Here is a 13,295-nt window from a genome sequence, read left to right as displayed (position 1 = left end):
GCAAGTCAGATTCTCTGTTTGTCCTTCCAGAGGGTCCTCAGAAGGGCATGGCAGCGTCGGCTGCGACCATCGCCAAATGGATCAGACAGACCATTGTGCAAGCCTATGCTTTGAAGGGGAAGGGTTCTCCTTTCCCTGTGAAGGCGCACTCTACCAGGTCTCTGAGTACGTCTTGGGCCTATCGTCATCAGGCTTCTGTGGCCCAGGTGTGTAAGGCGGCGACTTGGTCGTCCGTTCACACCTTCTCCAAATTTTACAAAGTGGATGTTCAGGCATCGGCAGATGCTTCCTTTGGCCGTAAAGTTCTTAGTGCGGCAGTGCCTTAGGGTCCCTTGTTTGGGTCCTTGGCTGTTGGGGTGTTTTTACCCCTAGGTTACTTGTTCTTTCCTGGGTTGTTGCTCCTGTTGAGCACGTTTTTTCCTGTTGCCCAGTTGGTCCTCTTACTTTGGTAAGGTTCCTTTCTCTGCTGTGGGTACTGCGTTGCTTTAGGCGCGGCTGCGTTTTTCCCACCCCTCGTGTCTACACTGCTCTGGGACGTCCCCATTAGTGAAGATTATGAAGTGGCGGACGTAAGAGAAAACGTAATTTTTTTTAAAAATCTTACCGTAAAATTCCTTTCTCTGAGTCCTGCGACAGTCGCCGCCCCCGCCCCTCTTTTGGGGTTTATGTACTCTACTGCTATGCTACTGAAACTGAGTTGAGAATGCAGGCAGGTATTGACTGAGGGGACCGCCCCCTAGGGGTGTGATATGCTAAAAGCTTTTATATTAACAAATCTTGTTGCCTAGCTACTCCTACGGAGCAAAGGTCAATACCCTATTAGTGAAGATTATGAAGTGGCGGCGACTGTCGGAGGACTCAGAGAAAGGAATTTTACGGTAAGATTTTACAAAAATTCCGTTTTTCCATTTGTCCAGCGGATCGGATTGGATGAGAACGGACTGACGGGTCTGTTCCCATCCGATTTCCCCATAGAGATGTATGGGGAACTGACAGCTGTGTCTCCGCACACAGTGCAGAGAACAGCTGTCATCCTCCTGCTCAGCGGGGGATTGGCAGGTCAATCCCCCGCTGAGATAAACGGAGTCCATCAGTCCAACTGATGGACAGTGTGAAAAAGCCCTAAGGGTTTATAACCACTTTAACCCTTTCCTACTCTTTGTAAAACTTCTGGGATCTGGATAATTATAAGACAGGGTGTGTAAACAAGTTCTTTGGTTGCATGCATACTCTAATTTTATAACATCAGCATTGTAATAGCGATACAAACAATGGTTATTTTTGGCAGTCCAGTGTAAGCTTGCCTGAAAAATCTCCTTTCATGTTGTGAATGCTGCCTGACTGCTGGCCATCACTTTCCACAAATCCCTGGACTCCCAGCATGCTTTGCAGCTTCTTCTCTGCTGTTTACTTTTGATTTCTAAGGATAACATATCCCATGTTACCTCCTGCACTGATTCCTGTACCCTTTTTTTTTTTTTTTTTTGATGCTCAGAACTACAGTACCTTGAAAAAGTGATCATACCCTTTGAAATTTTCCACATTTTGTCATGTTATAACCAAAAAATTTTAATGTATTTTTTATTGGGATTTTATGTTATGTGATAGACCAATACAGATTGGCACATAATTGTGAAGTGGAATTACAATAAATGGTTTTTAACTTTTTTTTACAAATATCTGAAAAGTGTGGTGTACATTTGTATTCAGCCCCCTTTACTCTGATGCCCCTAACTAAAATCTAGTGGAACCAATTGCCTTCAGAAGTTACCTAATTAGTAAATGGAGTTCACGTATGTAATTTAATCTCCGTATAAATACAGCTGTCAGTGAAGCCCTCAGAGGTTTGTTAATAAACCTTAGTGAACAAATAGCATCATGAAGGCCAAGGAACACACAGGTCAGGGACAAAGTTGTGGAGAAGTTTAAACCAGGGTTAGGTTATAAAAAAATATCCCAAGCTTTGAACATCTCACGGAGCACTGTTCAATCCTTTATCCGAAAATGGAAAGAGTATGGCACAACTGCAAACCTACCAAGACATGGCCGTCTACCTAAACTGACAGGCCAGCAAGGAGAGCATTAACCACTTCAGCTCCTGAAGATTTTACCCCCTTCCTGACCAGGCCATTTTTTGCGATACGGCACTGCGTTGCTTTAACTGACAATTGCACAGTTGTGCGACACTGTACCCAAATAAATATGCTCTTTGTTTCACACAAATAGAGCTTTCTTTTGGTGGTTTTCGATTACCCCATGTGTTTTTTTTTTTTTTTTTTTTTTTTTGTACTATAAACAACAAAAGTGAAAAAAAAAAACAATATTTTTTACTTTCTGCTATAAAACCCATCCAAAAAAAATGTAAAAAATCAAATTGCTTGATCAATTTAGGCCAATATATATTCTGCTAGATATTTTTGGTAGAAAAAATGCAAATAAGTGTATATTGATTGGTTTGCGCAAAAGTTATAGCGTCTGCAAACTGTGGGATAGATTTATAGACTTTTAATTTTTGTTGTTTTTGATAGTAATGACAGCGATCAGCAGTTTTTAGTGGGACTGCGACATTGCGGCGGACAAATCTGATACTAAGTGACACTTTTTGGGGACCAGTGACACCAATACAGTAATCAGTGTTAAAAAAAAAAATGCACTGTCTCTGTATAAACGACGCTGGCAGGGAAGGGGTTAACATAAGGGGCGATCAAAGGGTTGTGTGCTCCTAGGAAGTGCTTTCTAACTGTAGGGGAGAATGCTGTGACTGGAGGGAAACACATAAGATCTTCCCTCACAGAATGGTGGTCTGTCTTGTTTACACCACTCTGCCTCTCCTCCGAACGATCGGCAGGTCCAATATCAGTGGTAGCGTGGCTCCGGCAGCACACGCACCACATAGCCGAAGATCTAAATCACGTACAGGTACGTGATTTTGCGCTTAAGGGCTCCCCTGCCTCAGTTTATGTATGTGGGCAGTCCTTAAGTGGTAATCAGAGCAGCAGCCAAGAGGCCCATGGTAACTCTGGAGAGATCCACAGCTCAGGTGGAAGAATCTGTCCACAAGACAAGTATGTCATGCACTCCACAAATCTTACCTCTATGGAAGAAAGCCTTTGTGGAAAGAAAGCCATAAAATGTCTCATATGTGGGGAGCCATGTGAGGGACACAGCAAACATGTGGAAGAAGGTGCTCTGGTCAGATGAGACCAAAATTGATCTTTTCGGCCTACAAGCAAAAACGATATGTGTAGCGGAAAACTAACACTGCACATCACCTTGAACACACCATCCCCACCGTGAAACATGGTGGTGGCAGCATCATGTTGTGGGAATGCTTTTCTTCAGTAGGGACAGTGAAACTGGTCAGAGTTGATGGGAAGCTGGATGGAGCCAAATACAGGGTAAACTTAGAAGAAAACCTGTTCGACTCTGCAAAGGACTTGAGACTGGGGTGGAGGTTCACCTTCCAGCAGGACAATGACTCTAAACATACAGCCAGAGCTACAATGGCATGGTTTGGATCAAAGAATATTAATTTTGAATGGCCCAGTCAAAGTCCACGCCTAAAACCAATTGAGATTCTGTGGCAAGACTTGATAATTGCTGTTCACAGATGCTCTCCATCCAATCTGAGAGAGCTTGAGCTATTTTGCAAAGAAGAATGGGCAAAAATTTTACTCCTAGATGTGCAAAGCTGGTAGACGCCTACCCAAAAGGACTTGCTGCTGTAATTGCAGCCAATGGTGGTTCTACAAATTGATTCAGGGGGGGGGGGGGTTGAAAAACATTTATCATTTTCTTTCCACCTCACAATTATGTGCCACTTTGTATTGGTCTATCACATGAAATCCCAATAAAATATATTTAAGTTTTTGATTGTAACATGACAAAATGTGGAAAATTTGTGGGGTGTGAAATACTTTTTCAAAGCACTGTGCCTTGGGTATTTTTTTTTAATGAAATTGCATGTTAAAAATAGTGCATGTACACTTATCAAATTGTGTGGGGAATTTACCAAGCCTGGAACAATGTACATGGCAGCCAATCTCCTTTCTAGCTTATATTTTCAAAGTTTAACTCAAGAAGCTGAAACTAGAAGCTGAGGGATTACTGTGCACAGCTGCTCCAGGTTCTGTATGCTCCATTCTATTGTCACTATGCGTCTCTTGGCTTTCCCAGCGGGTACTTAGGCTGCATTGTAGGTTTGCAGCAGAATCTGCACCTTTTGGTTTCAGCTCTTCCGGAGGTCATACATAGGCATTTTGCACCTCTCTGATTATGTCATTATTAGGGATGGGATCAGGCATGTTCGAATCCCAATTTAAAACCTTCTTGCGCTATCCCACCAGGAAGCTGTCACTGTTCAAAGGCAATCCTAAGCGGTTGAGGCATTCCCTGCGATGTAGCCGCAAGGATACAAGCCCCTTTTTGTACATGTTTATGTGGGAGTGAGAAATACCTCGGTCACATAGGATTGGCTTTGTGCAATTACAATTGCCTGGCAGGAAAATGTAGGTGGGTTTGGATTAGGAGCCGAACACACCTGAGCTCATTTCCTGGTCATTATGCCCCTACATCAGAATCCGACTCAGACTGTTACTGGACACAACAAAGTGGCCCCTCCCAGCCCCACCTTGTGGTGTTCTTATTTAATTGACATCTGCTTGCAGTAAAACAAGTAATTAGTGGCTCATAAATGAGCAGAAGAGAGGTAGGATCTGGGAGGGATAGAACCACCCTGTCTGATTCCTGGCCTAATGAGAAGTTTCTACAGAGAACCTTCTAGAAGGTAATGATTACATCACTTCCCTCAGATGGTAGCATTCTTTCATTACTTCTATTTAATGAAGAGGAAGAGATTAGGCAAGATGGCATATGGATAATGCAAAAGGTAACACAAAATAACAAGCTTACATGCATCATTTTTAGCTTTTACATTTCACTGTTTGCGTTTTATAAAATATATGCTTAAAGCGGAGTTCCACCCAAAGTTCTACAAACAATAAGCCATAATGACAACATGAAAGAAGTTTTTGTTTTGAAATCATTTCAAATTTATAAAAAAAAGAAAAACAAAAAAAATCACATGTCCATAAGTATTCACAGCTTTGATCAATACTTTGTTGAAGCATCTTTGGCACCAATTACAGCCTCAAGTTTTTTTAGGTATGATGCTACTTTGGCACATCTATTTTTGGGCAGTTTCTCCCATTCTTCTTGCAGAACCTGTCAAGCTCCATCGGGTTGGATGGGGAGTGTCTGTGCAGAGCCATTTTCAGATCTCTCCAGATGTTCAATCGGGTTCTGGCTGGACCACTCAAGGACATTTACAGAGTTTTCCCATAGCCACTCCTTTGTTATCTTGGCTGTGTGCTTAGGGTCGTCGTCCTGTTGGAAGATGAACCTTCACCCAAGTATAAGGGTCAAGAGTGCTCACACAAACAACTTTTGTGGGCAAACTTGTGCACACAGGAAATAGTAGTAGAAGCCAGGCTGAGGATCAAACACGGGTAATCAGTTCGGAAGCAAAGTCAGGTAGCAGAAACAGGAACTTGGCTGAGGTCACAACAGGAAGGCAGGCAGGTAAGTAATAGCGAAGTCCATGAAGCAAGCCAAGGTCCAACACAGGTGATCACACAGGAGCAAGGTTGGTAAAGCAAGCCAGAGGGTCAACGCCAGGAGAAAAGATCAGACGGGTCAGGAACAAGCTGGGTCACAACAGGAAATCCAAGGAAAGTACAGAGTCTTAGGAACACAGGAAGGCTGACAACAGTCCAGCAATTTGATGGAATCAGCAGCGGTCTTAAATATGACCAGCAAGTGGCCACGTCTGTCAGGTTAAGCATGCGCCATTGGGCACATGCATTCGCTGATTCGCCATTCTTCTGCCAATGGGCACGTGAGTGCCCCTGATGCACCCTTCTCTAGTATTGGCAGCAATGCCAGTTCTTCCACAGCCATTTCCCTGACAGTCATGGTAAGGGCTGTGAATACATATGTGATTTTTTTTTTTTTTTTTTTTTTTTTTTTATATATACATTTGCAAAGATTTAAAACAAACTTCTTTCAGTTTGTCATTATGGGGTATTGTTTGTAGAATTTTGAGGAAAATAATGAACTTAATCCATTTTGGAATAAGGCTGTAACATAACAAAATGTGGAAAAAGTGAAGCGCTGTGAATATTTTCCTGATGCACTGTAATCTCCAAATACGGACAGGCTTCTTCACAGTAAGAGCTGTGAAAATGTGGAATAGACTCCCTGCAAGAACTGGTTCTGACCAGGTCAGTGGATAGTGTTAAAGCGTGGATTTTTTCCTTAAATGCACTTAACGGGTGCTTGTTGCAAACCATATATAAAATATATTTATTTTTAATGCTACAGATTCATTTTAAATGTGGAAAAAGTGACCATTTTACTCACATTTTTCTCTGACAGTTCGGGAGCTTTCTACCTGTTTTATGTAACTGATAGAAAAGATTCTACACATCTGTATAATCACACGTTTGTTTCTGCCCGTCTGCCTCTTTTTGTGTAATAAGGTTAGAGGAGTGTTCATTTACAATTTCAGCACTGAATACAGTACAACTCTTCATAAAATCTGTCGCTGTAATGTCTACATGTCGTACCGGACATCATAGGAAGTTATAGGCAGCATAGTGAGACATTAGAGGGGATTTTTTAGAAGGCTGAATACAAGAGTGTTCCATGTAAAATCCTTCCTCACTAGAATGCTAAAGCAAGGCATACTTTTTAATCATGTTTTTTCGTTGAGCCGAAAAAAAAAACTGATTTGATTCCCCAATCCACGCATTCGATGTGAAAAGGGGATTCACTCCCACTGTGCTATAGTATTCTGCTGGTGGAAAGCATTCCCTGCCGACAGAACAAATATCAGTTTAATCAGCTATAGCACAACCGGCTAGCCCATACACGGATGCAAATTCAGCCATCTTCGACCCATGTATGGCCAGCTTTAGAGGCTGGTGTTGCAGAAATTTAAACCTAGCTGGAAACCAACTACATCTAGCTACAAGTTTTTATTTTAATATGTATGTAAAAATATAATTTACTATTGAATGATGTTAATGCTCCTTAAATATGTATTCTTTCAATTTACAGCAACTATATATTTACTCCTACAACTGAGGCTCTGTTCTATCAGAAGATGGCTAATGATTCCTTTTTTTTTTTTGTATGTGTTTTCCCGTACAGATGTTCGGTTCCTACTTAACAATGACAACTTACTCAGGGAAGGTGCTGCTCAGTAAGTGTTAATCATTACAGTTCTTCAAGAACCTCTAACACACTGATGAAATCCTGTACAGCACAGCTGTAACTTACATTAACACTAACACTTAACCCATTAACACTTGCATGCAGGAGCCCCAGTGGGGGTTCCCATGATCAGATGTGGGAGGAAGCCCCATTGAGAGCGCTCCTTGCATGTAACCTGTGAGGGATTGGCCCTGGGCATAGACTCTGCATCCAGGGGTAAGCACTCACAGGTAATTGCTGCTTGAACGATTACCCGTGAGCTGCTGTGATTAGCTTTCTCCTGCAGCTAATCGCTGGGAATCCCTTGCTAGGGTTCCCCCATGTAATCGCACACAGCCCTGATTGCACATGTAAACAGGGCCTTTAAGCTAAACTGCCTAAGAGCCTAGAGATGTAGCTAAGCCAGATGTGTAGCAGTGTGAATACTGTGAAGGTTATAAATAGTAATGAGTGGATGTTAGCCCTAAAGTGCCCTGACTGATTCTGCTATTACAGTTTTATAACCATCTATATTTGATAGCTCCAGGCAAGCAGGTAAATGCACATTCAGAATTCATACAGTGCCTTGAAAAAGTTTTCATACCCCCTTGAAATTTCCCACATTTATGTCACGTTACAACCAAAAACCTAAATGTATTATTGTTATGTAAAGTGGAAAGAAAATGATAAATGGGTTTTCAAAATGTTTCACAATTTATTCCAGTACTTTGAAAAACCACCTTTCGCTGCAATTATAGCTGCAAGTCTTTTTGGGAATGTCTCTACCAGCTCTGCACATCTAGAGTGAAATTTTTGCCCATTTTTCTTTGCAAAATAGCTCAGGCTCTGTCAGATTGGATGAAGAGCATCTGTGAACAGCAATTTTCAAGTCTTGCCACAGATTCTTAATTGGATCTAGGTCTAGACTTTGACTGGGCCATTCTAACACATAAATATGCTTTGATCTAAACCATTCTGTTGTAGCTCTGGCTGTATGTTTAGGGTGGTTTTCCTGCTGGAAGGTGAACCTCCACCCCAGTCTCAAGTCTTTTGCAGACTCTAACAGGTTTTCTTCTAAGATTGCCTTGTATATGGCTCCATCCAGCTTCCCATCAACTCTGACCAGTTTCCCTGTCCTTACTGAAGAAAAGCATTCCCACAACGTGATATTGCCACCACCAGGTTTCACGGTGGGGATGGTGTGTTCAGGTTGATGTGCAGTGTTAGTTTTCCACACATAGCGTTTTGCTTTTAGGCCAAAAAGTTCAATTTTGGTCTCATCTGACCAGAGCACCTTCTTCCGCATGTTTGCTGTGACCCCCACATGGATTCTCTCAAACTGAAAAAGGGAGTTCCTATGGCTTTTTTTTTTTTTTCCATCAATGGCTTTCTTTTTCCATAAAGACCAGATTTGTGGATTGTGAGATGAATAGTTGTGCTGTGGAAAAATTCTCCCACCTGAGCTGTGGATCTCTGCAGTTACCTTGGGCCTCTTCTCTGATTAATGCTCTCCTTGCCCAGCCAGCCAGTTTAGGTGGAGGGCCATGTCTTGGTAGGTTTGCAGTTGTGCCATACTCAATCCATTATCCGAAAACGGAAAGAACAGTTCTCCATTAAATGTTCAAAGCTTGGGTTATTTTTTTATACCTAACCCTGCTTTAAACTTCTCCACAACTTTATCCCTGACCTGTCTGGTGTGTTCCTTGGCCTTCATGATGCTGTTTGTTCACTAAGGTTCTCTAACAAACCTCTGAGGGCTTCACAGAACAGCTGTATTTATACTAAGATTAAATTACACACAGATGGACTCTATTTACCAAACGAGTGACTTCTAAAGGCAATTAGTTCCACTAGATTTTAGTTAGGGGTATCAGAGTAAAGGGGGCTGAATACAAATGCACACCACACTTTTTTTTTAGAAATGTATTTGCAAAAAAATTTAAAAACCATGTATCATTTTCATTCCACTTCACAATTTTTATGTGCCACTTTTTGATGGTCTATCACATAAAATCCCAATAAAAAAAACAGCCATATTGCCCTACTAGCCATATTGCGTTGCATTTTCAGAAAATTACAACAGCTGCAGATTAATAAGGAAAGGTAGTTTTTAAGAACATTCAATTATAATATGAGCAATTGTATATGCTATGTTTTTTCTTTATTTGCTATTTTTTCCCCCCATGAAAGTGGAGTTACCCTTTAAGGCAGTTCTGAAGGCAAAAGGGGGTCCAACTCTGTACTAGCAAGGTTTACCTAAAAAAAAAAAGTATATGTGGCTCTGTGTTGCTCATCTCCCGCCCAATTTGAGTGCTGCTGTGTAGGGAATTTCAAGAGCCTGAAATAAAGTTAAATTTAAAATACGTTTGTGTTAAATTTATCACTGCAGTAATTGGAGTGTAAAATCTGCCTGGAGTCCTGCTTTGATAACCAAAGTAAATTACCATTTAGCCATGCACTGACATTATCAGAAATTTATATAGCCAATCTGTGTGCTTTTCCAGTTACAGATATACTCACCACTGTAAATGCCAAAAGCATTTTTTTTTTCATATTAATAAACTTGGTGGCATTCCCAGGCAACGCATTAATGACATGCAGTATGTATGTGATTGGTCTTAAATACAGAATGTGTAAAATCTACAAAAAAACAATGCAATGATTTGCAAATCTCATAAAACTCATTGTCATACAAACCACCGTGACTTTGCTCCTGGAGTAGTCTGTGGCCATCCTCCTTTCCACTGACTTTGGACCCAGGACTTGAGAGACCCCAAAATCCCCCCGGGTTTACAAGTAAGCTTTTCCCCAAGAGGGTTATATCGCTTCGCTGAGTACCTGGTTGGCCATGAATTTATACCATCTATACCCTTCCCATGCAACTGGGGCTAGGAGGACGTTTCTGGGACCCCTTGGCATACTGTTCATGGTGGAACTATTATCCTGGAGCAATGTGTTATGTGCAGGGGGTGAATTCCAGCACATGTGGGGTTAAGAAACTTTATTTTCTGTTACAGGTTTCTTGGCATCGACTATTGTTTGCGGTTATTGGGTTTCGGTGATAAGCTCTCACTTTGTTTAATCACATCCAGAGTGCAGACTGCTGGGCGCATTGTTTTTCTTGTCTGTGCTTGTTTATGTAATGTGTGCCATACCTGTATAGGGGAAAGGTTTTTGTGTGTAAATACTATGCTGTTAGCAAAGTCAGTCCTATTTTACTCCAATGTTGGTTATGTCTGATGCTTGGGGTAGATTTTCCATCTACAGCCCTAATCCAATATACTAGTTCTGTCTGGTAATTAGGGAGGTTTGGTTTGTAATTGCTGAATTCTGGTTCCAGAGTGGAGGAAGCTAGTTTTGGCAGAGATACCCAGTCAGGGTGTCGGGCAGTCTGTCACATCCTTTTATTTTATTCAAAATAAAAAATAGAAAACATATCATCAAATGTTTAAACTGAGAAAATGTGCTATTTCAGGGAAAAAAAATAATGTAATTTTCAAATTGATGGCAGAAACGTCTCAAAAAAGCTGGCACGGGCCATTTTTACCATGGTGTAGCATCGCCTCTTCATTTACCAACACTCTGTAAACATCTGGGAACTGAGACCAGTTGCTGGTGTTTTGGGAGAAGAGTCCCATTCTTGCCTGATGTACAGTGCCTTGCGAAAGTATTCGGCCCCCTTGAACTTTGCGACCTTTTGCCACATTTCAGGCTTCAAACACAAAGATATAAAACTGTCATTTTTTTGTCAAGAATTAACAATAAGTCGGACACAATCATGAAGTGCAACGAAATTTATTGGATATTTCAAACTTTTTTAACAAATAAAAAACTGAAAAATTGGGCATGCAAAATTATTCAGCCCCCTTAAGTTAATACTTTGTAGAGCCACCTTTTGCTGCGATTACAGCTGTAAGTCGCTTGGGGTATGTCTCTATCAGTTTTGCACATCGAGAGAATTAAATTTTTGCCCATTCCTCCTTGCAAAACAGCTCGAGCTCAGTGAGGTTGGATGGAGAGCGTTTGTGAACAGCAGTTTTCAGTTCTTTCCACAGATTCTCGATTGGATTCAGGTCTGGACTTTGACTTGGCCATTCTAACACCTGGATATGTTTATTTGTGAATCATTCCATTGTAGATTTTGCTTTGTTTTGGATCATTGTCTTGTTGGAAGACAAATCTCCGTCCCAGTCAGGTCTTTTGCAGACTCCATCAGGTTTTCTTCCAGAATGGTCCTGTATCTGGCTCCATCTTCCCATCAATTTTAACCATCTTCCCTGTCCCTGCTGAAGAAAAGCAGACCCAAACCATGATGCTGCCACCACCATGTTGACAGTGGGGATGGTGTGTTCAGGGTGATGAGCTGTGTTGCTTTTACGCCAAACATAGCATTTTGCATTGTTGCCAAAAAGTTCGATTTTGGTTTCATCTGACCAGAGCACCTTCTTCCACATGTTTGGTGTGTCTCCCAGGTGGCTCGTGGCAAACGTTAAACGGATATCTTTAAGAAATGGCTTTCTTCTTGCCACTTTTCCATAAAGGCCAGATTTGTGCAGTATACGATTGATTGTTGTCCTATGGACAGAGTCTTCCACCTCAGCTGTAGATCTCTGCAGTTTATCCAGAGTGATCATGGGCCTCTTGGCTGCATCTCTGATCAGTCTTCTCCTTGTATGAGCTGAAAGTTTAGAGGGACGGCCAGGTCTTCGTAGATTTGCAGTGGTCTGATACTCCTTCCATTTCAATATTATCACTTGCACAGTGCTCCTTGGGATGTTTAAAGCTTGGGAAATCTTTTTGTATCCAAATCCGGCTTTAAACTTCTCCACAACAGTATCTCGGACCTGCCTGGTGGGTTCCTTGTTCTTCATGATGCTCTCTGCGCTTTAAACAGGCCTCTGAGACTATCACAGTGCAGGTGCATTTATACGGAGACTTGATTACACACAGGTGGATTCTATTTATCATCATTAGTCATTTAGGTCAACATTGGATCATTCAGAGATCCTCACTGAACTTCTGGAGAGAGTTTGCTGCACTGAAAGTAAAGGGGCTGAATAATTTTGCACGCCCAATTTTTCAGTTTTTTATTTAACAAAGTTTGAAATATCCAATAAATTTCGTTCTACTTCATGATTGTGTCCCACTTGTTGATTCTTCACAAAAAATTAGTTTTATATCTGTATTTGAAGCCTGAAATGTGGCAAAAGGTCGCAAAGTTCAAGGGGGCCGAATACTTTCGCAAGGCACTGTAAGATTTTAATTGTTCAACAGTCCTAGGTTGTATTTGTCGTATTTTTGTTTCAAGATGCACCTAATATTTTTCAATTGGTAAAAGGTCTGGACTGCAGGCATGCCGGTTAAACAAGGACTCCTATGAAGCCATTTTGTTGTCATACATGCACTATGCAGTTTAGCATTGTCCTGCAGAATTATGCAAGGCCTTCCCTGAAAAAGATATATAATCTGGATGGGAGCATATGCTGCTCTAAAACCTGGATATATCTTTCAGTATTGATGGTGCCTTTCCAGATGTCCAAACGGCCCATTCCATACGCACTAATGCACTCCCATACCACCAGAGATGCAGGCTTTTAAGCTGCGTGCTGAGAACAAACCAGAAGGTCCCCTCCCCTCTTTAGTCCGGAGGATGCAGCGCCTATGGTTGTCAAAAGAATGTCAAATGTCAAATCATGTTACTGACCTGTTGCCAGTTATCTAATTAGTTGCAAAATGTACTTCTATCGCTCCTTTGTTATTACCACTAACTTTGCTATCAATTTCAAAATTACCTTTTTTTTTTTCCTTAAAGAGGAAGTAAACTCTGCCCATCAAAAGCTTCTTCTTAATAAAGATAGTACAGTAAGGCTTTAGAAACTATTCTGCATTAATGTTATACCCCTTCATATGTCTCTTACTTGTTTTTTAGTGTTTTGTAAAATCTTCCTGTTTGTGAGAAGCCAGCCCCATGACAGCAAATGTCTTCTGACTCTACTTCCGCCCTTTCTTCTTGTCCTGGCTGTAATCTCGCACATGCTCAG

At 41.4% G+C, this 13,295-nt stretch overlaps 1 protein-coding gene across 3 annotated transcripts in view; it reads left to right on the top strand.

Annotated features, from left to right (window-relative positions):
* LOC309553845 (F-actin-capping protein subunit alpha-2) overlaps positions 1–13,295 on the top strand; it is a 162,987-nt gene that overhangs the window by 92,304 nt on the left and 57,388 nt on the right. For 2 of the 3 annotated variants that reach the window (XM_082255314.1, XM_082255313.1), the window contains exon 3: positions 7,213–7,264. The exons of the other annotated variant lie outside the window; for it this stretch is intronic. In XM_082255314.1, the coding sequence (XP_082111440.1) occupies positions 7,213–7,264 (52 nt within the window). The remainder of the gene's footprint in view (positions 1–7,212; positions 7,265–13,295) is intronic. 3 annotated transcript variants of the gene reach the window in all.

Source organism: Pelophylax lessonae, assembly GCF_965119305.1.
Source record: "Pelophylax lessonae genome assembly, chromosome: 4".
NCBI lineage: Eukaryota > Metazoa > Chordata > Amphibia > Anura > Ranidae > Pelophylax > Pelophylax lessonae.
Note: the sequence above shows the minus strand (reverse complement) of the source record. Positions and strands in the feature narration are given on the sequence as shown.